Source organism: Pyxicephalus adspersus, chromosome 6, assembly GCF_032062135.1.
Source record: "Pyxicephalus adspersus chromosome 6, UCB_Pads_2.0, whole genome shotgun sequence".
NCBI lineage: Eukaryota > Metazoa > Chordata > Amphibia > Anura > Pyxicephalidae > Pyxicephalus > Pyxicephalus adspersus.
This window is the reverse complement of record NC_092863.1, coordinates 88,522,005-88,548,187: the sequence shown is the minus strand read 5'-3', so window position 1 is coordinate 88,548,187 and position 26,183 is coordinate 88,522,005. Positions and strand designations below refer to the sequence as shown.

The 26,183-nt window shown below is 38.2% G+C and overlaps 1 protein-coding gene across 1 annotated transcript in view; it reads left to right on the top strand.

Annotated features, from left to right (window-relative positions):
• The window catches only part of LOC140334260 (phospholipid-transporting ATPase IC-like), a 49,672-nt gene that overhangs the window by 20,506 nt on the left and 2,983 nt on the right, over window positions 1-26,183 (top strand). Inside the window, exons 10-27 of the mRNA XM_072416522.1 lie at window positions 356-514; window positions 1,358-1,446; window positions 2,618-2,811; window positions 4,983-5,191; window positions 7,236-7,279; window positions 8,636-8,792; window positions 10,876-11,067; window positions 12,052-12,164; window positions 13,600-13,764; window positions 16,002-16,113; window positions 16,862-16,937; window positions 17,375-17,501; window positions 18,923-19,211; window positions 19,796-20,019; window positions 20,722-20,805; window positions 22,752-22,997; window positions 23,768-23,906; window positions 25,501-25,631. Coding sequence (XP_072272623.1) covers window positions 356-514; window positions 1,358-1,446; window positions 2,618-2,811; window positions 4,983-5,191; window positions 7,236-7,279; window positions 8,636-8,792; window positions 10,876-11,067; window positions 12,052-12,164; window positions 13,600-13,764; window positions 16,002-16,113; window positions 16,862-16,937; window positions 17,375-17,501; window positions 18,923-19,211; window positions 19,796-20,019; window positions 20,722-20,805; window positions 22,752-22,997; window positions 23,768-23,906; window positions 25,501-25,631 — 2,750 coding nt within the window. The remainder of the gene's footprint in view (window positions 1-355; window positions 515-1,357; window positions 1,447-2,617; window positions 2,812-4,982; window positions 5,192-7,235; window positions 7,280-8,635; window positions 8,793-10,875; window positions 11,068-12,051; window positions 12,165-13,599; window positions 13,765-16,001; window positions 16,114-16,861; window positions 16,938-17,374; window positions 17,502-18,922; window positions 19,212-19,795; window positions 20,020-20,721; window positions 20,806-22,751; window positions 22,998-23,767; window positions 23,907-25,500; window positions 25,632-26,183) is intronic.

Here is a 26,183-nt window from a genome sequence, read left to right as displayed (position 1 = left end):
TGAGATCAAGTGACCCACAAGAGCAAGTAAAAACTACTTTAACCTGTAAAAATGGTGGTGGTGGGGGGGGGGGGGGTTAAAAGTCTGAGCCCACGTGGTTTTAAATCTTTCCTCTTTTTAAACATACAGTTTTAAAAATAACACACAATTATTTTAGTAATTTATATTCACTGATTGAAATGTTAGTAGTGATAGCCACATTTTGTGCCCTAGGTTTATACTCAAACCAATGTGGTTTGCCTGTTTTTTGTAAAAATAGGTATTCTTTCAATTCTTACATTTGCCCCAAAATTGTAAAATTGTCCATCATATTTTTTTGTGTTCTATCTTCACTTATTTCTGCTTCTGTTTCCAGGGATGGTGGAATGTGAAGCGCCCAACAACCGTTTAGATAAGTTTGTGGGCACTTTGTTCTGGAGAGAATCCAGTTCCAGCATTGATAATGATAAAATTTTACTACGAGGCTGTACAATACGCAATACCCTCTACTGCCATGGACTGGTGATATTTGCCGGTAACTGTCACAATTATGTTTAATTTGATCAAAATTACCCATAAAAATATAATAGTTGTTTTTTTTAGCAACAGGGAAAAGTTTATTTTAGCTCCACAGTTTGAAGATTTGCACTACAGCCACACATGTGAAAGGCTCCTTAATCTGCAAATCATGTAAACCCCTATTAGTTCTTATTGATCCATAATAAGCTCTAATTAATTCCCCACAACCTTCATTCTCCCAATAACTAATAAATAATTTTAAAAATATGTAAATATTTCTTATTTATAACAATATTATTTCAAATATTTTATTAGTATAATTCAATTTGTTTTCATAAAATGAAAAGCAAATAAATATGTTTTTTTCATTTAGAACAACTTTGCACCAAAAATCCAAATATCATCATAAATAGAACAAATTATAGAAGAAATGGCACACTTTTATCTACAGTAGTGTTTCTCGACCAGGGTTCCATGAGCAATGAGTAATTTGTGTCTCTCAGTTTAACTGATACCATTGATCTCCTTGGCTATCTGTGAGAGTGACATTCTTCCCAATGGACAGCAATGTAACAGGCATTCTTCATACTGACCCCTACAATATAGTGTGCACTGTGGTTATAAAACTAGATAAAAATACATTTTAATTTGTAATTTGTTGTCAATATATATTGTATAAAAAATAAAATAACACATTTTTACAAGACAATACAATTGTCCCAAATAGTGTGTATCATGTAAGTAATGACAAAGTTATCACCAAGAATCAGGGCCTCTAGCAGTAATGCTTTGGTTATGAAGAGATGTAAAGGAGCTGAAGTAGTTAAGGTTTTCCACATAATGTTATGTTATTTTCTAGGTGCTGATAGTAAAATAATGAGGAACAGTGGAAAGACTACTTTCAAAAGAACTAAAATTGATTATATGGTAAACATCATGGTGTACATGGTAAGTACTGGCCTTTAAAATGAATTATACAAATATTGCACTTTTTGTTAGATGCCTAAATTATATGTTTAAAATGCTTGAAAGCTGCCTATGAGCTCCCATTCAGTAACAAAGATAGAGATTATATCGTCAGTTTGCTAAAGACGTGTACAGTTGTTCTACCCAACACCGTTCATCAATCCTTACTGGTGGATCAATGGACGACCAAGCAGAGAAGACCACTGTACTTTCCAATGGGGCTGAACACAGCAGGGTGCCAATCTTCCTTCTCTTTCCTCTCTCCATAAAACGGGACTGCGATGTATGTACAGACTCGTTCATTCTCCTGTAACTGGAAACAATCAGGGAAGAACAATTCCAAACCCATGATAATTTAACATCTGTACAGGAACTGCAAAGAAGGAAATTTACCAAAAATGACTCCGATGCTTTTTAAGGATAATAATTGCCCAGCCTTAGTAAATCTATATTAGAAGCACAGGAGGGGAGTAAGCAGGCTTTTGCGGGCAATCTTGTATAAAAGATACGTAGGTCAACTAATTCTTACTGTATGGTATACAAATAACACAGATCGTGCATAATAATACTTAGACATATATATCAGGATGTCATAAATAAATTAGGAAGTAGGATCTCAGACTCCCGATGCATTTCGCCCCTTCGGCTTCCTCAAGGGACAATGAGATCAAAGGAATATCTTAAAAGAATAAGTTCTTGTCACTATTTAAAGTAAAGCAATGATATAAAACAACCCAGAAAATGTCTTCAAACAGACAACATACATTTACACAAGTCTAATTACTTACATTCTAAGTAATGCCGTGTAAATTAATGGGAGACAGCTAGATCAGAGCATCCCTGAGAGTTCAAGTAAATATATTCTCTGAAAGTATAGGACAATTAATGATAATGTTATTAGAACTAAATACTTTTGTCATGAAATTTCACATTCACAAATTTCTTACATTTCATGACATAAGTAATTAATTCAAATAACATTACTATTATTAATTAATTGCAAAAATCTTCCCCTAAAAACCCAGCAAAGGATAGTAATAATAAAACATTCAACAATCATCTGTACTTTTTATTTCTCAGGGAGATTTTTCAATTATTAGATCTTAATACAAACCACAATTTACCATTTTAAACATGTCCTTCTCTCTTTCAGATATTTGTGATGTTGATCCTGGCAGCAACTGGTCTTGCCATCGGGCAGACAGTTTGGGAAACTAACAACAACGGAAATTCATCTTGGTACCTTAATGATAAAAATAACTATGATCCATCCTACCGAGGATTCTTAGGATTTTGGGGATACATAATTGTTCTGAACACTATGGTGCCCATATCGCTCTATGTCAGGTAATATCTCTCTACCATACACATAAATACAACTTTAGGCCCTATCTGTGGTGAACAATTAACGCATGCCCCAGACTTCTTCTCCCCATTACAATTGAATTATGCAAATAAAATAGGGTATTTTTAGACACATTCATACCTCATCTGCTTTGATTGAGGCAATAGTGTTGATGTTCCAATTCGGGTTGTCCCTATATTCGACCCGAATATGGCTGTTCGAATTCGGATAGACCCGACCCGAAAAACACAGGATTCGACAGCAAAAATTCGGGAGGAAAAAAAAAAATATATATATATTTTTTCTTAAATTATTTTTTTTGTATGTGTTTTTTATTTTAAACTTGTTTTTTTTTTTTTTTTTTTACAGGTTACAGGTTATCCGACAATGACATTATGAATCATAATGTCATTGTGGGATTCCTGGACCGTGGGAACTTTGCGGTCACAGCTAATTGAAAGCAGGTGCCTTCAATTGAGGTTTTACATTTCTCAGCCATTCAGCACTAGAGATGAATGGGGAGACTTGTGCCCATTCATCCCTACTGCTCTGTGATTGGCTGAGAAATAGGAAACCCTGATAAAAGCTCAAGCATCATCAGGGTTTCCCTTTCCTCAGCCAATCAGGGAGCAGAGCAATCAGCGAAGCTTTTACTATGCTGACAGCTCTGCTCCCCTGATTACTCCCGCAGCACTAGAGGAGCTGTGACATGTATTCTGTATGTGTAATACATGTCACAGCTCCTCTAGCCCTGCAGGAGTGATCAAGGGAGCAGAGCTGTCAGCATAGTAAAGTTCTGCTGATTGCTAAAATTGATTTGACAGGTGCTCTTTAATCTTAATGTGAAGTACAGGGGTATGTAATACTGGTAGTGTTATGTATCTTTTTATGTATCCTTTTACAATGTATCTTTTTACAATGTATCTTTTTACATCTGTTTGGAGGCTGTAGAAGCTCTACATGGTGCTGGAAAAAACCCGATTTTTTCCTCCCATTGACTTTAATCATGTTCGAATTTGATGTTCGACCACCCGAATTTTTTTGCTATATTCGAGCGAATAGCTGCCGAATCGAATAGTGAGCTATTGGACCAACACTAATAAGCAATGGTGATTGGATGATGTCATTAAAAAAATGAGTTTGAGTTTATCCAGGTCATAGTATAGCAAGCAGCTGTTAATCATACCCAACTGGACTTGACCTCTACACTTGAAGGACGTTTTGCTACTCCATTTAACTTCTATATAACTGAAAAAGATATGTGGAAAAAAGTAATGCAAAGTCTTTGAAAGTTTCACAAACTTTCACCTCTCCAATCATGTTCTTGGGCATATAAAGCAGACCTATCATCACTTTTTTTTACTTCATATAAAAGGGTAGATAACCCTTTTATATACGGTAACAAATGCGTGTTTATATTTTTTTAACATTTGAAGGGGAGACTTTTCCCCCCCCTGTATTTACTGCTGTGGTGATAAAGGCTGAATGGGAAGCCCACAGCCTTTTGGGACACCTGCCCCACATATCCCAGGAGGCTGCAGGCTTCTCCTTCTGCGGGGCTTTCTTCTATTGTAAAAAAAAGTGTTGATCTCAGACACCAGACAGGGCGTCACCTGTGCAGAGAGAATTCAGATGACTTAGGAAGAAGAACCAAGAAGAAGATGGTGGTGCCTGGTGTCTCGCCCACACTGGCATATAAAGAGGAGGATGGGATGGTACGGGACCAACTTAACTAAGAATCCACGACTTTCCATCTGTAGTGTTTGTTTTTGCTAGTGATAGCTCCACCATAACATTTACCTTGACACTTACTATAGCAATTGGACTAAAATGACTTGTGTACCAATGTGGCTGCAAATGCTGGGATTTGTTTAGGGACAATGGGTTCTTGTTCCCTCTCACAATAATATATTATCCAACCCTTATGTATATGAACTATCAAGTGATTTGATTCTGAAAATCATTAAAGCTGAGGAAGCTTCTTTGATAAAATATGAAAGTTCTCCATCAATACAGAACATATTCAGCTAAATATAAAAAGCTGCTACTTTATATGTCAGTTTATATTTGGGACTTCATTAAGGAAAAGGTATATTAGTTATCTGCATTTTTTTACTTTGTTTACTGTATCAGCCTAGTTTATAATGATTTATCTTTGGTTTTCATTGGGCAGTATTGAAATGATTCGATTGGGACAAAGTTTGTTTATTAACTGGGATTTACATATGTACTACCCAAAGAAAGATACACCAGCCAAAGCCAGAACGACGACACTGAATGAACAGTTGGGTCAAATTGAGTACATCTTCACCGACAAGACTGGAACACTGACACAGAACATCATGACATTTAAGAAGTGTTCTATTAATGCAAGAACTTATGGTGGGTATAGCATATGAGACTCAAAATATGTTATTAAAAATCCCATGGCTCACTATCAGCATTCTAAATGATCCCAGATAATGTTCAGCAGGGTTTGAGTCAGTGCTTTGTCCATTCCACTCTAGTTCCTCCACCAATGAACCAGTCAAACCTTTATGGAGCTGGGTTTGTGTATGAAGCCAATCTCAAACTGTTGCCACTATATTGGAAATGCACAGTTGTCATTGACATGTATAGATGGCGACACAATAACTTATATATCAATTAACATTTTAATTAGTATTATTTACTAATAAGAAATAGGGCATTCCCTGCATGATCGCAGGTTTACCCCAAAAGGGGCCAGATTTGTAAATTCTTTGCTCATAGAGCTGTTTCAATCCCCATTCAGTAATCTCTTCAATACATATTTAAACTAAAGCTAGGTACACATTCGCAATATTTATCATTAGAAAACAAACGACTAACCATTGTGCACGATTATTTTGAACGATCGTGTTGTGCACAATTCTGTACATGTTGTAACAATATGATGGTTCAAATATAATCCACCAATAGTGTACACACGCTAGATACGATCGTTTGAACGTTGCAGGAAGTGACTTGTAAAGGAAAAAGTGTATTGCAGAACCATCCACGATCACTGAACGACCGTACACACAATAGATAGTGAAGATTGTCGCTATCCTCGTTCGTCGACGTTGATGGTCAATCGTTCTGCACTTTTTTGTTAACGATTATCGGAAAATCAGTCGTTAGTTGTTTGTTTCCAACAATAATTAATGCAAGTGTGTACGCACACCTAGTAGCCAGTTATCAAAAGAGCACAGCCATCAGAAATGTCTTTTCCATGTATCAAACAAACAAAAAGAGCCTAATCTTGAGCAAATCGACAAGCGAATCATTTAGAAATACAACCCATAAAGTTCAATCTAAAGTTTCTAAGGGATGCTAACATAGCAATGTTCCTTATTCTTGGTCTGATCATGTTTTTATAGCAAAGGTGGTATGAATGATAAATATAATTATGTTCTATAAATATTTAGGTGGTTGGTGATATGTTTGATATTACACAATGTCATTCATTCAAGTAGTAAACCCTTCCTCCATTGCAATTTAACATGTAAGCTGGCCAGGTATCTCACTGAGAATTACTCTTGGCCATCACAGACTTAGAGGTTAGGCATCCGGATCCACTGTGGTTCTTACCCAACTCTTAAAGGAACACACATATCATTCTGATCCCTTCCTCTTCTCCATAAAGTGAGGTCACTAATCAGCACCTGCTTACAAGTACACCCTATGCAGTAAAAATGATTTGGGATTGATAATCTACTGCTTTGCCTGCCATTGCCTAAGGAGTTACTTCCAGCTGATCATGACCCTCTATGAGTTACATAGTTACATAGTAGGTTAGGTTGAAAAAAGACATAAGTCCATCAAGTTCGACCACTAGGGAAATAAACATATCCCAGATATAAAACCCTATAGGACATAGCTGGTCTAGAGGAAGGCAAAAAAAAACCATGGTACAATTTGCTTCAACAGGGAAAAAAAATGAAATGGTTTTTAGGCACTTTTGGCTTGCATTTGAGAAGAGTTTGACCTCCTGTGGACGTCTTCTGATCCCTTTGTAAATTAATTCTGACCTCTATCTAAACCTTCTGAATTTCTTCTGACAACTTCTGTTGACTTCTTTTGACCTCCTTGTGAATTCCATACCTTGACCTGACTTCCTTTTGAACTACGTCTGACCTGCTCATGATCTCCTCCTTGGTGGAGTTGGATTGTTTGGCTGTATTGCATTCACATTGACTTCTAAATAAGGTGAAAATATGTTGCACACATTCTCCCACTCTCCCACATGCTTGATATTTCCTGATATGTAGATTGTAATCTCTAGTGTGCAAGTATAGCTGCAATACATAATAAAAAAACACAAAACTTAAATAACCCAATATTCTGTATTTAAATGTTTGCTGGCAATGTTTTGTTGCCAAATCTAGAGAATGTTTAAATACACTTTATGCTTTTTTTACCTCAGGTGAACCAAAACCAGCGACTGGAAGGACAGTGGGTGGCAGTGCCGTAAGTAGACATAACCTCTTACTCTGTCCTATACCCATTTACTAATTTCTCTGCAAGGACCCTTCTTTGCTGATTATTCATTCATCATCATTATTATTATTTATCTGGTGGTAGATTTTGCATGGGATTGAATTACAAAAGCACAGATAATTCTTTGTACTGCTTTCCCAATACCTGTGAGGATGCAATGTATTATCTGCTCCTGCAGACTTTGTTATAAAAGTGTCATCATAACCCTGGTTTTACCAACCAGTCATTGACACTAAACAAACATGCATCTTAGAAATGTAAACAGATTCCTGCATGCTTGCTGCAGGTCAGGGACCCACTGTATACTGAAGCCGGGATGAGGATGACATCCCGATAAAACAAGTGAGCAGTTCCATCTGCTGCATTTTTATCTTTGCAGGTTCACTTTATTCTGATCACACCATTTCTTGTTTCATTTTGCCCCAGACAAAGAACTAAATATAAATATAAAACACATACAATATGTGACTTGTCTTATCTGCCAAAGCAGATCCTTTCTGATGAGTTGTATAATCCTACCAGATGTGTGGTAAGAAATAGTAAACCTTGATGACAGCCATATGTCGTATGGGGACACTGAACGAGCAGTCCTAGCAGAGCATTCACGTGTATTCTGCACCCATGTGGGTAAAAAGCAACCATGTGGGCCTGATTTATTAAAGCTCTCCAAGGCTGGAGAAGATATACTTTTATCAGTGAACCTAGGTGATTCAGGAAACCTGGAATGGATTCCTTAAAGCTTGTTAGCAAATGTTTTCAATCCTGGACCACATTCATTCCTAATTTGCTGGATCACCCTGGTTCACTGAGGAAAGTATATCTCCTCCAGCCTTGGAGAGCTTTAATAAATCAGGAACAGTGTCCCCATACAACGTCTTTCTTGATTGGCTAAGGAAAGGTAAACCCTGATGACGGCTGAAACGCTAAGCCCAATTACAACCACCACACTAAAGGATACAGTATGTCTCTTGACAGTAAAAATAACTAATTGCATCCAAAATGATGATGCATTGTTTACACGGTTGGTGCAGTGCTCTATTAAAGCACATCACAAAGGCCATCGTGCTCCTAAGGGACCGACATCTCATTAATCTGGATAACAAGTCAAGGAATTCACAAGTTGTTGTCACCAATAGGATCATTCAACTGACATTCTCTGTGTCACCTCGTATCATTACAAATTTAGGCATTTTTTGCGTTTGTCCCAGTTACACCTCACCCTGTATTGTAATTGCTGCATTTTTACCTTTTTTGTTATACAACACTGTAGAACACATTGGTCCCTTTTTGGGCAAACATTTTATTTCTGATGTGTTTTAATTTCAGGAAGTGGACTTCAGCTGGAACCCTTTAGCTGATCCCAATTTTACTTACAACGATAAGTACTTAGTTGAACAAGTCCGCTCAGGAAGTGACCCATATGCACGGGAATTCTTTAAGTTACTTGCTCTGTGTCACACAGTGATGGTGGATAAGACAGAAGGTATGTACTATGGTATATGATAAGGTATTTAAAATCTTATATGTATTGTATATTTATCTCTTCCTTTCTCAGTAGTATGAGATTTAGTTATTAGCCACTCCTTAGTGGTCATCATACAGACAGATATCTGTAGGGCAAATAGAAAGGATTTGTTGGCTAAAGATAATTAGTGTGTATTATTTTTCAATGTGCATACAATATAACACTTATTAAATGCATTAATAAATGGTATATTATGCCCATTACCCATTAAAGCATCAAGGGATATGGATTGCCAAACTAAACAATAAGCAACTTTGTAGGAGACAATCCCATATACCTGGGATGATCGAGGAGTTTGCTCTCTATTATCTTCCCTAAAACCTTCTCCATGCACCAATCTATCTCAGCAGATTCCTTTATGCTTTTGTCAACTAATAATTCATTTACAACTACTCCTAAACTATTGTGTCTTCCACATACCTCTGAGGAAGCCAAAATGTGAACGTGTCAGATAACGAGACACTTTAAAGTTGATCTCCTAAACAGTTGTCTAGTTCGGCAATCCATATCCCATGGTGCTATAATGGGTTATGAAAATAAAATACCATTTATTTATGTATTTGATAAGTGTTATATTGTATGCACATTGAAAAATAATACACACTAATTATCTTTAGCCAACAAACCCCTTCTCTTTTCCCTTTTTTTCTTTCTGTGTGTATTTAAAATGTTAACATACAACTACAAACACAATATATAGCTTTCAGTGATTTCTAGGGAGCTATTGGAGTTTCCCTTAAAACTCAATGCACAGCCAAGAAGGTTTTATTTTTCTATCATAGAGGAGATTGTATTCTTTGAATGTGTGGTTCCATTTGGCAGATGCTATATGGCGGCTATTTAGGGATGCTGCTTGGGCAAACAATACCAGCACATTATTTGGAAATTCTAACAATGGGAGAGTTGAGCAGTTCTGCATATGTTCTCTCTATGTTTTTATTGAAAGGACATCTTTATGGCAGGCTTGTAAAACAGTGACCACAGTCCATCTGGCTGTCATGTGCTATGCAAATAAAATATCACAAAGTACATATGAAGATTTCAAAGACTACAAGCAGCAATGTTTAGGATACACTAAGATTTTGTACATTAGTTAGAAGTATCATGTGTATATAAACATTAAAACATAATAGGTTTGTTTGGAGCATTCGCAGCAACTAGTCAGGGAAGGGAGCTGCAATATGTGGAAGGTACTTGTTCCTGGTACAAACTAAGAAGGATTTTCCCCAAACTTTGCAGAGGTTTCCCTTATATTACTTGTTGTGCCCCCTGGCAGGAAGTAAAAAAGAATCTTTCCAAATGGACACAGATATTGAATGTGACAGTTGTTTGAAACATTTCCTATTTTATTAAATCAGTTTTGTTACTAAATGCCCTTAAAAAGCCCATTTATTTATTTTTAAAGAACTGCCTGTGTAAGTTGTTGGAGCAAACACAGATATTTTAGTTGCATACATTTGCAAATACATGTGGAAGTCACACTGATTGGTCAAGGCCAAGTGTGGTTCACTAACTTTAATCCACGAGAACTCCATCTTGGAAGATTTGAGGCATTGAACAGATTGGAGTTGATATGCCTGGAGACCACCCATTCTTCTTTTTTGTGCAGGGGCATAGCAAAGGCAAGCCTAATTATCCACAGGCATATAAAATCTAACAAGCACAACACAAATAGCAACTACTCCTAACTTAATCACTAACTTTTTGATGCATTTAAATAATTCTAATATCTTAGTAAACCCCTACTAAAACCATTTTTTGAGGGAATTAAAGGAAACCAAAAATATAATTAGAGTTATGCAGCTGGTTCTACAAAATGGCACTGACACCACAACTATGCAGGCATCATCAATACCCCAAAAGTCTAGGAACATGCAACCTTTGGAGGAACCCTGGTTAAGAATGGCTGTGTTAACCAGATTTCTTGTCTGATCTGACAAGAAATAATACCTCTAATGCATAGAGTATTTTGGTGTCTAATATAATTCCTAATGTGTTTGTGTTAATGGATTAAACCTCTTTCTGCTTATTGTAATATTAGATGGAGATTTGTGCTATGAAGCAGCATCTCCCGATGAAGGAGCGCTGGTGACAGCAGCCAGGAACTTTGGATTTGTGTTCCTATCAAGAACTCAAAGCACCATCACCATTAGTGAGCTGGGAAAAGAAGTCACATATGAGCGTCTCGCCATCCTAGACTTTAACAGTGATCGAAAACGGATGTCTGTGATAGGTATTCTGTCTTACTAGAATGTGTCTTCATCATTGGCCATGTTTAACTACCTATTGGAAAGAGACATCAGTCAACTAATTTGCTGATTACGGGTAACTTGCTCAACCACTGGCTGACCACTCTTGGTGGAAACAAGTAGACCCGCGCTGCTCTTCCCTGCCATTATAAGCTTTTTCTTCCACTCCTCTGTTCATCACTTTATGTGTATTTAACAATTTTTATAGAGGAGATGCTGGTGAGAAGGCAGATTGTGATTAGAAAGCAAAATAAAGTGAACCCATGTTTTGCGGGCGCAGCGAATAGTAAAAGGCTGCCCCCTCACCAGCTGCACATACTCACCATTCCTTTTATTTCCCTGCTACTCTGGCCAAAGGGAGCAAAAAAACTCATTCTTTTACTTCCATCTGCCAACACTGTTTCCTGGCGATTGGTCACTCAGGCACCCAGAGCTGTCACATGGGGGTGTGGAGAGACTTGCCAGGTCCGTGGAAGCTCCAAGTCATAATTTATGTGGTCATTGTCAGTATTCAGTTCAGATTTCCTAATTGTTCTCATTCCCATACTCAAAAAAATGCTGTTTGTCACAGGAAGTACTATCAAAACATCATGAATCAATAGATCATAAAAATATCATATGCCCACCTTGGTTTTCTTTGTGGCTCTAAAATACATGTTATACCATATCAATTCGAACAAACCACTATAATAGATGTGACTGCTATGCATTATACTGCAGACATATGGCAATGCACAGCCACCCCTGCTGCTATCCCTTGTAATGCTGACCCCATTCATTACGGCATGCGCCATTGCTTATAGCAATGTATATAGTGAGAACATCAGGCAGTGGATGATGGTCCGGAGTATTAGCAGACATTATGTAGGGCACATTGTACTGCACCACACTGGCCTTACTGTACTGCATTAGTGTAGTTGTGTTGTTTTTGAATTTACCAAAAATCTCCTTGTTTCTGTGTTTTGCAGTTCGCCATCCAGATGGGAAGATAAAACTTTACTGTAAAGGTGCTGACACAATCATATATGCTCGACTGCATCCAAACAACCCAATCAAAGAGGCAACTCAGGAAGCCTTAGATGTATGTGGATTTGTATTGCATTACATAGTGATAAAGATTTATTAACAAGGATTGCACACCAAATGCAATTTTGTTGGTTGGAAATGTATACCATAGTCAAGAATATAGAACATGGATCCAAGGAGCTGCTAAGGATCAGGGAAGAATTTTTGCTTTTTAAAACAAATTGGATCATCATTTGTATATGCATCTGTGTTAAACCTGACCAGCTGCACAAATATGTTTTTTTCGTTGCTGTGAGTTATTGTGGTTTACGTAACCTTCCTAAATAGCTTTTAAATTGTGGAGTGTTCCAAAAATACAGAACAAAGGCACTTGGTTTGGGTATATAATGCCAGGTTGAACCACATAATTGTTTTGTCTCAAGAATTCTGCAATATTGAAAACATTTTTGTTGGCACCACTACTAGCTATGTTATAATTGTGTTGCCTAAAGCTGAATCACATTAGCAAATGTTGTCTTGATACAAGAGACACGTGTTTTTTTTACATGAACCTTGATGAAGTATTTCTTCTGGATCTATGCAGTAATCTATTGTGATCCTTTGGGTGGGAATTTCCTGTAATGAAGACTGGTCACTGCTGATCTTTTTCCTTGTTCAGGGTGACCGGTCTTGTATCTTCCAACCTCTTGTAGTTTACTCCAGGCAGCCTATAGTTAGTTAACCTGCTTGGTCCCTTCCCCAGTCTTTCCCTCTGTACAAGTCATATGCAGCACAATGATATCACATGGCACTTGGTGATGTCTCCATTGGGTCACCACTACTTGTACAAGGTAGTCTTGAAGCTTACAAGGGTGTTTTGTGTACACAAAGTCAATTTATATCATTTGTGGATATTGATAAATATATTATAATAAAATGTTTTGTGAGTTCAGATTTAGGGGATAATTGTGTACAGACTGCAACCTTGTTACATAAACTTAAATAAAAACAGGGGAACTAGAAGGACACAGGAGCATACAACATGAAACTAGTTGAAGGGTATCAACCCCATGTGCATTCGTAGCCCAGTTTTCAATCCTGGTATAACTGGCTGCTAGGAACTAATGATTTCCAGCGCACATGAGCAGGAGTTAAATCATTGAAGCCTGGCCAGTCAAGATGCTTGAGGATCCCTAACCTTGAAGAGGACCAGGTAAAGATGGTGGCACCATTAATGGAGGAAAGGTGAGGTTAGGTAATAAGTTGAGAACAGGCAGATTTATTTTTTTATTGTAGAAAAAGCCTGTCCCACCTGCAATGCAGAACTCGCTTGCTTGCATTTTTTTTTAGGTTGAGTTTCACTTTAAAGGAAATACAAAGTGTGAGAATCCTGACCCTTGAGCACTGGCATTGAATTTCTCTGATCCACTATATCTACTTGATAAAAAATAATAATTAAATATAAAAATTTGTATTTGAGCATTTATTTTGTACCATACTATAATATACAGGTGTTTGCCAATGAGACTCTTAGGACCCTGTGCCTGTGCTACAAGGACATCAGTGAGGAGCAGTTTGACATGTGGAACAAGAGGTACAAAGCAGCCAGTATTGCAGTCAACAATCGTGACGAAGCTTTGGATAAAGTGTATGAAGAGATTGAAACTAACCTTGTGGTATGTGACACAATCTTCTGTAGAAAATCATTATTATAAAATACATCCAGTTAGGTTGTCTACACCAACCAGCAATCATTAGCAGTTATTCATGTTCCATATTTCCTGTGAATATTCTATATTACCAAAAAATCAGGAATAGGTCAAATGCTAACACATGATTTGTTGCTATAAACATCTCATCTTCAATGGAAAATGTAAATTCAGTTGCAGAAGAGTTGCAAAAGAGAGAGCCTTGCCATTGTGAATCCAATGAGTGGGAAGGGTTAGGATCTCTACCAGATTTTCAATTATACCTGGGAGATTTTCCTTATCTGGGAGATTTTCCTTTACTCCATAGACCTAGAGACATAACAGAAAGTAGGTATATACCTCGAAAATCCCATGGCTGATAGTTGTCACTGCGACCAGTGTAACTGAAAGATATGCCCTTTACTCCTGCTACTGTGATAACCCTAAATTTCTGTCCTCCCATATTCACATGGCAAATCTCTTCTTTAGAGAGATGTATAAAAGTGTATAAGATTTAGGAGAGTGTATATATGTATAAGAGAGTGTATAAAAAACTAACCGTGGCTCCTCATTCGATTCAAAGCTAAAAAGAAAAGTATGGCTTTTTGCTAAAACTTACCGTATTTTTCGGCGTATAAGACGCTCCGGCATATAAGACGCACCCAATTTTAAAGGAGGAAAATCTAGAAAAAAAAGATTCTGAACCAAATGCAGCATCGCGGGATCGCGGTATCGGGTGAGTATGAAATTTTAATTATTTTTAAAACTGTGTTCGCTGTATAAGACGCACCCACTTTTCTCCCCCAGTTTTGGGGAAGAAAAAGTGCGTCTTATACGCCGAAAAATACGGTAATCATTCCCAAGTAATGGAATCCCTTGCCTCTGTTGATTGGCAGGGCTGGTATTCTCAAACCCTCACCAAGCAGCTGTTTAATGGCAGACCAAAAATTTCTCTGAGGTTACTGCCCATTGGCAATGCTATTTGCTTAGATAGGTAAATATTAGGTGTCATACGTAGAAATTTAGAATGTCATCAAGGCATGGAACCAATGGTCAAATACCATGCATTACAACATAAATCAGAGTAGTAGTAGTAAAACCACAGTAGTAAGAGTAGTAAAGCCACATACACACGTGCAATATTAGTCGTTGGAAAGGATCTTTCAAGATCCTTTCCAAAGACTAATATTGCACGATGCATGAACGAGTGCTGTAAATACAGCACCGTTCTGCTCTATGCAGAGGGGAGGGGGAGAGCGATGGAGGAGCACCCTGCTGCATGCTCTCTCCCTTCCTTTGCATTAGGATCGTTAGTCGTCCCTCATCCGTGGATCCGCCAGGACGGTTGTTCGGACGATGGGCAACTGGCGCTGTACACATGCCAGATTCTCACCCGATATCATCCCTGAGCTGATTATCGGGCGAGAACCGTTGGACGTGTGTACGTAGCTTTACTCTCCTATTTCCTATCCTAAAGAATTTCAATCTGACAAGCATGTGATATTAGCCGTGGTTGAAACGGTAAAAATAAACTACTATGATCACCTTATAGTGATTTTTTGTTCATGTTTTCAGACTTAATTTTCCTGTTAGCCATCCATCCATTTCTCAGACCTGCACTTGCTTACAGAGTAGTAGAATCTTTGCATTGTAATGTATCAGATGCTTGGTTCCATCATTGGGCACATACTTGATTAGAGCACAACAGTCTGAAAGCAAAGAGTTTATTATGAGCATTCTCTCTAAAAATCCTACAAACTTCTATGCAATCAGTGCTATGATTCTGATTGTATATAAATAATATTAAGGTAGAAAAATATCTACTACCACCATGGCTACAGTGCCCGATCTTTCACTCCACTAACAGTAAATGCACAATACCAGTAAATTAAAAAGAGAAAGAGAACCAGCAGGTACTTCTACAGAGGTCACTCCAACACGTGATTCTGAATCCTTCCAGAACCTGGGGATGATCGGCATCACTCTATACTTTGGCCCGGGTCACAATATCTGTACGTCTGGTAATTAGATAGTACATTTGTCCAATAGAATAGGACCATTAGAATTAGGATGGATAGTTGACAGCTTTCTGACATATGATCAGATATTACAGCAAAGAGAGATATGTTTACTTTCAGTGGAAGACTTTTATTTGATTCATATTCTATAAATTAGAATTTGTATTTACATTGGGATCATGCAGGGTTTTTTCTTCTGTTTTTTAGTTACTAGGTGCCACAGCAATAGAGGACAAGTTGCAGGATGGTGTGCCACAGACTATCTTCACTTTGGCCAAAGCAGACATAAAGATCTGGGTTCTAACTGGAGATAAGAAAGGTAAATATTTAACAGATAGGGAAGCTGGGCTGCATAGTTATCAAAAAACATATTGTCTAGTTTATATGGAGTGATTTTCATGTCCGATCCAATTAACAGGGGCAGAATCTTATATGCATGTGCTAGTGTTTTGGAACTTCTGACTGGTTGATTGCATTATTGATCAAATCAGTTAGTAGAGAGCAAAACTGTCAGCAGATCTGCTTGTGGGCATTAAGCCAGAGCTAAAAGTCCCATTTATTCCCAAGAAAAGGCTGTCCACTGTTGAGATGCAAAATGGACACCTCTCCATAGGAATGATTAAAGTTTTTTTTAGACATGGAGAGAAGAATTAGGTTTTTTTTTTGGACTGTTGTGAATGGGTCATCCTAGCCCTGGGCACAGAGGGGCACAATGTAAAGTTGTGTCCATCTATATAGGCTGTGTGTATGGGCCCTAACCCTTTGGTGGTGCTGGGCAGTTAATTGACTCTCAAATTAACCTAAAATAGGATTAAAAAAACATGGTTGTATGCAGTATGCTGCCTAATTTTTGCATTACAAGGTACACAATATTTGTTTGTTTGCTTTAGTTGGTAAGCTATTACAGACCTCTGAACCATTTTCCCCCCAATCTGTACGTCCCCTTTAAAAATCAATATATTAAATGTTACTTAACAGTTACAAAATTTGACAATAATTTGTTTTACACCCTGCCTTGTTCTTGTTTATAAGGTCTAATAGGTAATTAAATATTTTATTTATTTTAGAAACAGCGGAAAATATTGGCCTAGCTTGTAAGCTTCTAACAGACGAATCTGTTGTAACCTATGGAGAAGAAGTCAAGTAAGTACAGTTGGCAACACTGTAAGTAGATCTGTCAGTTACCTAAAAACCATTCAATAAACCAGATCAGTAAAATAATACCAACTTGTACATTGTCTACCATCGCATTGTTCTAGTGTTGCAGTTTCTATCAGACTTTTTATTATTCAATAAATCCGGTAGTGTTGGATATCCCAGGTCTCTACTTAATCTCTGGGTCCTGTAGTGATTTAGAGTTTAGAGGGGATGGAGAAAGGAGCAGAGACACAGGGTGCTGAAGATTATAATACTTCTATAAGAAGATAAAAATCTGCAAGACTTAGGTTTAAATATTCAATTAAGCCCAGTTGTGGTGGCGTTGTTTTACATTGAATAAACTCTGTTGCCAGGATTCAATCTTGCTAATAAGAAGTAATAAATCCTGATATAACCTTTCCTTCTTGTGTTTGTTCCGCCAGCAATTTAATACAGAGACGAATAGACTTTCAGAAGACCACTGTAAATGCAGTGGAATTGAGAAGACTTAATGAGCTGGATGCCCAGGCCAACAAAAAGCGTACATTAATTATAACAGGATCCTGGCTGGTAAGCCATGAATGCTTATATAGATGTGTACAGGAAGGCATGTCTATATTGTTAGTAACAACTGGTATTCTTTTTTAATTTCTGTATTTATAAAGGTTTATTATTTACTAAGAGTTTACAATTCTTATTTTTTGCTAAAATGTACAATCTTACACAATTTATCCCCTGCTCTGACTGTGTGTAGCTTAAGGGAATTTGGAGTTGTGCTGAGACTTATGAGCAGAGTAATTCCTGATCTCAGTCCTGCACTGCCATTGGCTGTTAGGGCTTTAAAGCCTCTCTGCTCCCAATAACCTGTACCTGTTGTAGTGTTATGCTAGGCTGAATTGGTTTGGTTTACTGTTGCTTACTTTTCCTGTTCCTGACCCTTGGATTGTAAGCTGCCTGGACCAAACTTTCCTATGACCCTGACTCTGCTTTATGTTTACCCTTGGATACCTCATCTGGTGGACTGATCACCCATGTATGAACTTCGGCTTAGTATTCTGGATTTGCCTTTGCAAGAACTTTGTACTGCTTTATCTGTGGGCTTTTGGGGGCAATAGTGTGCTTGGAGGCGCAACCAGTCTGTCAAAGCTAAACAGGGGCTTACTAAAGGTCCGGTGTTAGATTGGGGGACTGGCAAGCACTGGTTCTGGACCAGGGCCTTACAGCTTACAAGTCTTTGTCCACTTCCATTGGCTAGATGGGGATGACAATAGCTCCCTGCGCATGCACCCAGGAGCCACTTCATCTCGGAACAGAATCTTCATCTCAGTATTGTTTCTTCTGAAGTGGAAAATTCAAACTTTCTTTCTGCTTTTCCTATATGGTTTGATCTCAACAGGATTTTTACTTATATTCAATTGGATTATTGAACCAAACACAGTAAACATTTATAATACAAAGTGAACATGCTCGATCCCTTGGGAAATTAAGTCAGATGCAGATTTTCTATTCATTCCCACTTTATTAAAACAGTTTTTCTGTCTTTGTCCCTCTTGGAAGGATGTAACATCCTGGCCTGACATGGCTAGAGTTAATTTGTACATGTTTTGCCTTTATCAGAGGGGTCTCCAAACCCCGGTCCACTAATGGGCCACGGCAATCTGACAGGTAGGCTGTGGCTCTGGCGGTGCACCCACCAGCAGGGTCAGGAGAAGGATCCTGTTTGGGGGGGCACACTGGCCAGAGCCACTGCCCATATCTCCCAGAGACATCACTGGGTTAGAGACACAACCCGCCCATTCTCTCATGGCAGGCTCAGACCTGTGATGGTAGCGTAGGTGGGTTCTGGCAACATGACATCGATCTGGGGGGAAGTCTCTGGGGAGAGACAGACGGCTCCCCGCGCATGCGTGGTCCAGGGACGTGCCAAAGGGTGAGGACCACTGCTTTATAATACAAATAATCTATATTTTACTGAATTATTTAACATGTAGAATGAAATCCTCCTTGAAAAGAAAAAGAAGAAAAGAAGGCGCCCAAAATTTAAATTTCCCAGAAGCACAGAAGATAAGCAGAACGCCCTGGAAGAGAAAAGAAAAACAAATGCTTTAAAAGAAGAGAGACAAAAGAACTTTGTGGACCTGGCGTGTGAGTGCAGTTCTGTCATCTGCTGCAGAGTAACCCCCAAACAGAAGGCCATGGTGGTAGACTTGGTGAAGAAGTACAAGAAGGCAATCACCCTGTCCATCGGAGATGGTGCCAATGATGTCAGCATGATAAAAAGTAAGAAAAAAAAATGATCAAAGGATTTTTGGTATTAAACTGACAGAAGAAGAATAAGGAAGAGAGGTCCTATCCAAAAAGCCCTGATGATAACTTCCCTTTGAAAGACCTGAAATGTGGGGGACTTTTTTGAATGCAATGGCAACTTTGGCAATGAGTGAAAGTAAGAAATGTATGTACATAAAATTACATAATTTCACTAAAATTCATGAAAAAGGTTGCCAAGTTTTTTGGTTAACTACAAAGCCCATTAACATTGTTTAACATTGCATTAGCACCAAAATCGCTGAGGGCTTAGGGGGCCTGTGGAAATATCCACATTACATTTTTTATAGCATGCAGTTTTTCTATAAATAAAAGTTAAAGTATAGTCAGCCTCTGCCTGACTTTACCCCCTAAACCTAGTATTATTAAAAAAAATGAATAGGGGTATTCAGGAAAGCCCATAAAAACATACCCAAAGTGAAACATTTTTTAGAGAAACTTATAGCTATATCATAAATCAAGGGTAAAATATATTCATGAAAATATGTTGGAATTACTACACTGCTTCCTTTAGCAGTAATTCATGTTTTCTGTCTCAGCTGCCCATATAGGTGTAGGTATCAGTGGACAGGAGGGCATGCAAGCTGTGATGTCCAGCGATTACTCCTTCGCTCAGTTCCGATTCCTGCAGAGGTTGATCTTGGTTCATGGTCGCTGGTCCTACATCCGCATGTGCAAGTTCCTCAGCTTTTTCTTCTACAAGAATTTTGCTTACACTCTAGTGAACTTCTGGTTTGCCTTCTTTTGTGGATTTTCTGGTCAGGTACTGTGGATCATTGCTAACTTTTACAGTTTGTAGTGGGAAATGGTATTATTGTCTGTAAAAAAAAGAAAAAATAGAAAAAGTACCGTACAGTGGCATCCCATCTAGTGAAACAATCAAATGTTTTTCTGACCTTAGAATTGTGTCAATCTGAAATTTGCTGTCGTATGTTACTAACAGATCAGTCTACCAAAATGTGATATGTTAGTTATATGTTTCTCCTGGTGTGTCCTAGATCTAGATCCCACTATCATAATTACATAATCTGTTACTGTACACCTGGGAGTTTGTTCTGTCTCTATACACCATTGAGTGTTTCAGCTCCTTCCATCCTTCCATCCTTTGTACCCTGCATAAATGTAATTAAATAAAACCATTGGGTATGAAGTGTGGGAGCCCCTCCCAATGTTCACATCAGGTATGCACACCTGACAACCCAAGAGAAAGTACCTTACCTTACCAAACACTCCAATAGAGTATAATTTTCAGGTGTACTGACAAAAACGTGGTGCCCCCAACATGCACCAATTTGCATATATACAACTATTATAACTTACTATAGGATCTGTTCCTTGCCTTCTGATAACACTTAAAGTACTTACTGTGTGCAGTTTATTCCTAATTATTTCCTAAATAGATATTATGCTTGCCTTTTTCTCATTTTTATGCAACACGGTTTAATTTGTTATGTTCTACTCCTAGACTGTATATGACACCGTGTTCATTACTCTCTACAACCTGCTATACTCCAGCCTTCCTGTCATTATTGTTGGCCTGCAAGATCAGGTAAGGTATACAGTTCAAATAATTTACCAAGTTGTGTTGTGCCCCCAGCAATCAAAATGTTTGTCGCATTATTTGTCCTATATATGTGTCTAAAAAGTTGATGACATGTAAATGTCATCAGATGTCTGTGCTTTTCTGACTGTAGACACAAGATTGCCCAATTGGTAACTGGTACACTAATCCTGTATGGCAGCAAAAGTCGTGCGACTTGGTCTCCTGTCCGACCTAAAGCTACGTACACACTTCCAATTATTATCGTTGGTAAACGAACGACGAACGATCCTGCACGATATCTGCGAACGATCGTATAGCACCGATCCTGTACATACAGATAACGACACGATCATTCGCAGATATTGTACACACAATAGATGCGATCGTTTGAACGATACAGGAAGTTACGTGCACCACAGGAACATTCGTTCATCACGCATGCTCATACCATGGACGATCAATGAACGATCGTACACACGAACGATGGTCAACGATCGTCGTCCAATCCGATCCGCCGGTCCGGTCGTTCATTTCCAACGACTTTCCTCGTTCGTCGGCGTCGTTGGTTACTTTTTTTACGAACGATTTTTGCCCAATAGATCGTTCGTCGCTCGTTCGTCGTTCATTTTGAACGATAAAAATTGGAAGTGTGTACGCAGCTTAAGTCGCCTAATGAACGACTTGCGACTCGACTTGGGGGTTTTGCCCAGGTAACTTGCAACTTGACTTTTGTCTTTATTCTCTGACAGCTGAAGGGGACGGGGAGGAAGGCAGTGTTACAGAAGCCTCTCTGCGTTCCTCCCTGCCCCCTTCGGCTGTCAGAGGAGAAAACCATGGACTTACATGTGATCCTGTGCTCAAGAACAGGATCAGAGCTCTCTTTCTTTATGTGGACAAATGGGAATAAATGAAGTGACTTGACTTGGGACTCGACTTGGAAGAATTCTTAGTGACTTGAGACTTGGTGTCAATGTCTTTGGACTCGACTTGGACTTGAAGGGTGACAACTTAGCCCAACCTCTGAGCAATAGACAGGGTCTGCTGACTTTATTTAGAGTAAATCAACTCATAGAAATATCTTAAACACTCAATTATTCATTATTATTTCCCATGTGATGAGCTGTGTCACTGCTGTCTGATCTTAGGTGCATTTGTGTATCCTCAGTATGCATGTCAGTATCAGAACCAGAGTCTGGCATTATGGCTGGAAAATGGTCAGATAGTGCCTACGTGTCCTACCATTCTATTAGGTCCATAAAATCTATTTGCAATGCAATGCAACATCCACCTAACATAAATTAACCCTCACCAAGGCCATACACTAGTAGATTAGTGCATGTCCAGGAGTGTGTCCTAACAAATTCCAGCCAATAGGATTGCTCGCCCACATTTATATTGACAAGTTCCATATTTGTGTTAACGTAAACTACGGGAACCACTCCCATTGGCTTGCACTGTTAAGGAGTGCATACTGCTTATCTGCTGTTAAAGTTAATATTGATTGAGAATGCCCTACTTTTTATAAATTAATTTATTTAACACAATCTTTATTGTGATAATACAACAATTAATCACATAATTATTGAACATTCCTCTTGAAAAAAGTATAATTGTTAAAATGGCCAAATAAGTCTGTACCTACCTATCTGATCAGGTGCAGAAGTGATTCCTATTTAGGACCTGCTTTGGTAGATAAAACCAAACTCTATCTGTGTACAAGCTTATTTAGTATTCACAATAGCAGATTTAGATAAACAGGCAAACATGTGAACTATAGCCTGGAGCGCCTCATGCTGGAAATTAGATACAAAATCTACATAATAAAGAAAGAAGTATAAGATACTAGCATTCTGTATGTAATAAAAATTAAACCACATACTCCTACAATACTCTTAATATTAATTGTATTATTAGCTCACCCCACATTGTTGCATTTTCTCTTTGTACATAAGGACGTCAGCGACAAGCTGAGCATGCAGTGTCCGAGCCTGTACATTCCGGGGCAGAAAGGCCAACTGTTCAACTACTGGAAGTTTCTTCTAAGTTTGCTTCATGGCATCCTGACCTCTGTTGTCATCTTCTTCATCCCATATGGAGCTTTCTGGCAAATGGTAAAACAGGATGGAGAAGTGAATTCGGATTATCAGACATTTGCCTTCACCACTGCCACCGCTCTCATTGTCATTGTAAATTTCCAGGTATGTTTATTTTACCATGGAACATCACTGAATAAGGGGGCCCAGGAAGAGTTGTTCCTAATAGAACATATGGTAAGATTTGTGTCTTAGACAAGGCCAACTCAACTTTGTGCCATAGAGGCTTCCGATATATTGAGTGGAGCAAAGGGTCCTGAAACACTATGAAGGAGGGAGTTGTAACTGCTAAACAAGTTGTGTTTCTGCAACTCTAGTAGTCTTGCAATATTTGGAAAACATGCCTCCACTGCACCACTTAGATAAGCTTCAATAAAAATCATCATGACATGTAAGCCTATTTACACATATAGTAGAGATAGTGTCCTTATTATTAGCCCTGCTTAGGGGCACATAAAGCTCATCAGTTTCCTATTAATGGTCCATCAGCATACCTGTAGTAAATATTTTGCATAGGCTCACAAGTCAATTTTGGCAAATTTATGACATGTGTTGGCATTTGCTTTCCAAATAATGTGTTATCTCACTAAAACTACATCTACTAAACTGATATTCATCTTCATAATGCATTGTTTCAGTGACTGTCAAGTGTGCAGATGTTTAGTGACAGATAAGAGGCAATCAATGCTATGTTACATAGGAGAATAGGGAGCACAGGAAAAAATAGTCGCCATATTAACAAACCACAGAAAAAAAACGATGGTTTCATATAAATTTAAAAAAATGAATTGTGCACCCCTCTTAAGTAAGGATATGCCTTATCCACTTAACAACTATGGCACCTACTAACATGTGACTCATGTTTTCACCTGCAGATTGCGATAACTATGGCATTCTGGACCTTTTTATTTGCATTTTCAGTCTTTGGAACCATTATATTATACTTTGCAATTACATACGACTTACATTGCAGTGGACTGCACATCATACTTCCCGATACTTTAACTATGACAGGTAAGTTTAATCTGAATGTAGGTATTATGAATGCAGCTTTATAGCAATCTAAATGCACCATATCTGCGTCTTTGCGGATTCATAATAAGCTATCTGAAGTATGTCTGCAACTCTGCTGTTTTATAGTATTCTACCTGCAGTGCTTCTGTGTCTTTTTATCTTCATAATAATCAGCATCTCTGCAACTTCATAGCAACCCATCTACAGTTGGACTGCTCTTCTGCAATTTAGATTAACCCACCTGCAGTATGTCTGTATCTTTGCAGCTTTTTAGTAACCCAGCAGCAGGAAACCTGCATCTTTGCAGCTTCATAAAAACTCATTTACAGTATGTCTGCATCTCTGCAGTTTTATGGCAAACTAATTGTACTATATCTGCATTTTTGCAACTTCATGGTAACCTAGCTGAAGAATGTCTGGGTCTTTGCAGCTTCATAGTAAACCAATTGTGCTAAATCTGTATTTTGCAGCTTAACAGTAACCCAAATGCGCTGTATCCGCATTTGTGTAGCTTCATATAAACCCAACTGCAGCTTGTCTATATCTTTGCTGCATTATTAGAACCTATCTGCAGTCTGTGTCTTTATGAGTTACTCTGTTCTTTTATTTGGGTGCATTTCTTTTCCTATTGTCCACCTCTCCATAACCTGTATGGTTGTACTGTCTCAAATCTTCCAAAACCATCATCCACAAAAGCTATACTCTCTGAAGAGCATGAGGCCCTGTGCTTCCCTGAAGACATCTGGAAAATATACCGGTATGTATAAAAAAAGAAAGCATGCAATTTTGCCAGAGGACTTTTACCTCGAGAGGGGGGGATCACTGCCAGGAGCTCAGAACCTAGAGTTGGGTTTGAAAAAGGTAATGATGTCCCTATGCTCTTCATATTATAACCAGAATGCAGAGTATAACCAGAATGCAAAACTACCTGACATTCACAGGAAGAGCGGACAGATACCTACCCATCGCACAGTGCTGGGCTGGGTGCTTAAGTTACTAATGCACTAATGGCTATAATAAGAGAAAAGAATTACAGCAAAGGGGGGGGGGACACAAAGACATGTGTAGACTCCTAGATTGTAAGCTCTTCAGGGCAGGGTTCTCTCCTCCTGTGTCACTGTCTGTATTCGTCTTTCATTTTCAACCTCTTTTTAATGTACAGTGCTGTGTAATATGTTGGCGCTATATAAATCCTGTTTATTATTCCTAACATTATTATTAATAATAGACCCCCCCCCCCATGTTACTTATCATGTACGTTAAAGTGAAAAGAGGAAAAAAAATATGCAACCTTGAGTTCAGGCAGAGGTCATGCTCCAGAATGAAGACATAAGACTATAGAGAAAAAAATGTTAGATAAAGACAAAGCAAATGCACAGATTGAGGATATTGTTAATAGATATACTGACATCTGCACAGAAAAGTAATAATTGCATGCATAGGCATAGGCCATTGCAAAGATTTAAAAAGTTTGTTCTCTTTTATATTTGAAATGTTTGTTCCTTACTTTGTAATCTATAAATAATAAAAGAAAATGCAAATGGTTTGATGAAGTCATTTACTTTTTTTTTTATTTCTTTTTATGCCATGCCAGGGGTGATCACAAATGCTTTAAGACAACCCTATATCTGGTTAATCATCATTTTGACTGCTGGCATATGTCTGTTTCCTGACCTGGCAGTGAGATTTCTTTGGAAGACGATCAGTCCTTCTGCAAGTGACAAGGTGAGTATGGAACATCTAGGAAACAAGTTAAAAGATTAATAAGTATGTCCAAAGTTTAAAACAAAAGGTCCTTGGATATAAGATAGCCATCTTATATATTAAACTAGCCCACCTATGGCTAATGGAAAAAATACATACATGGAATAGTCTAACAATAGTAATAACACAGTACTTATTGTCTGAGTTCTACTAGTGACATAGTTTTACTAGGTTTTGGTTAGTATTCCTTAGACATGCCGCAATATTTAGCTGAACAGAAGGTAGCGTTAGGCTTTAGCCGAAGCTAAACCTGACCTGATAGTTTACATTAGATATTGGAAAGTATTACTGATAATGACCATTAATTCATTTCAATTCTGAATGAAAATGGCAGTGGACATTTCATTATCTGGTGGTCCTCAGGGTGTACAATCAGTAGCACCGGTTAGTTATTGTACACAGTGGTCTTCAGCTGCCCACTTAGAGAAGACTTTAAAAAAGAACAATACAGGCCGATCTTCACCAATATTTAAACCAAACAAAATTGAACCAATTTAGGGGTTTAAAATTCAT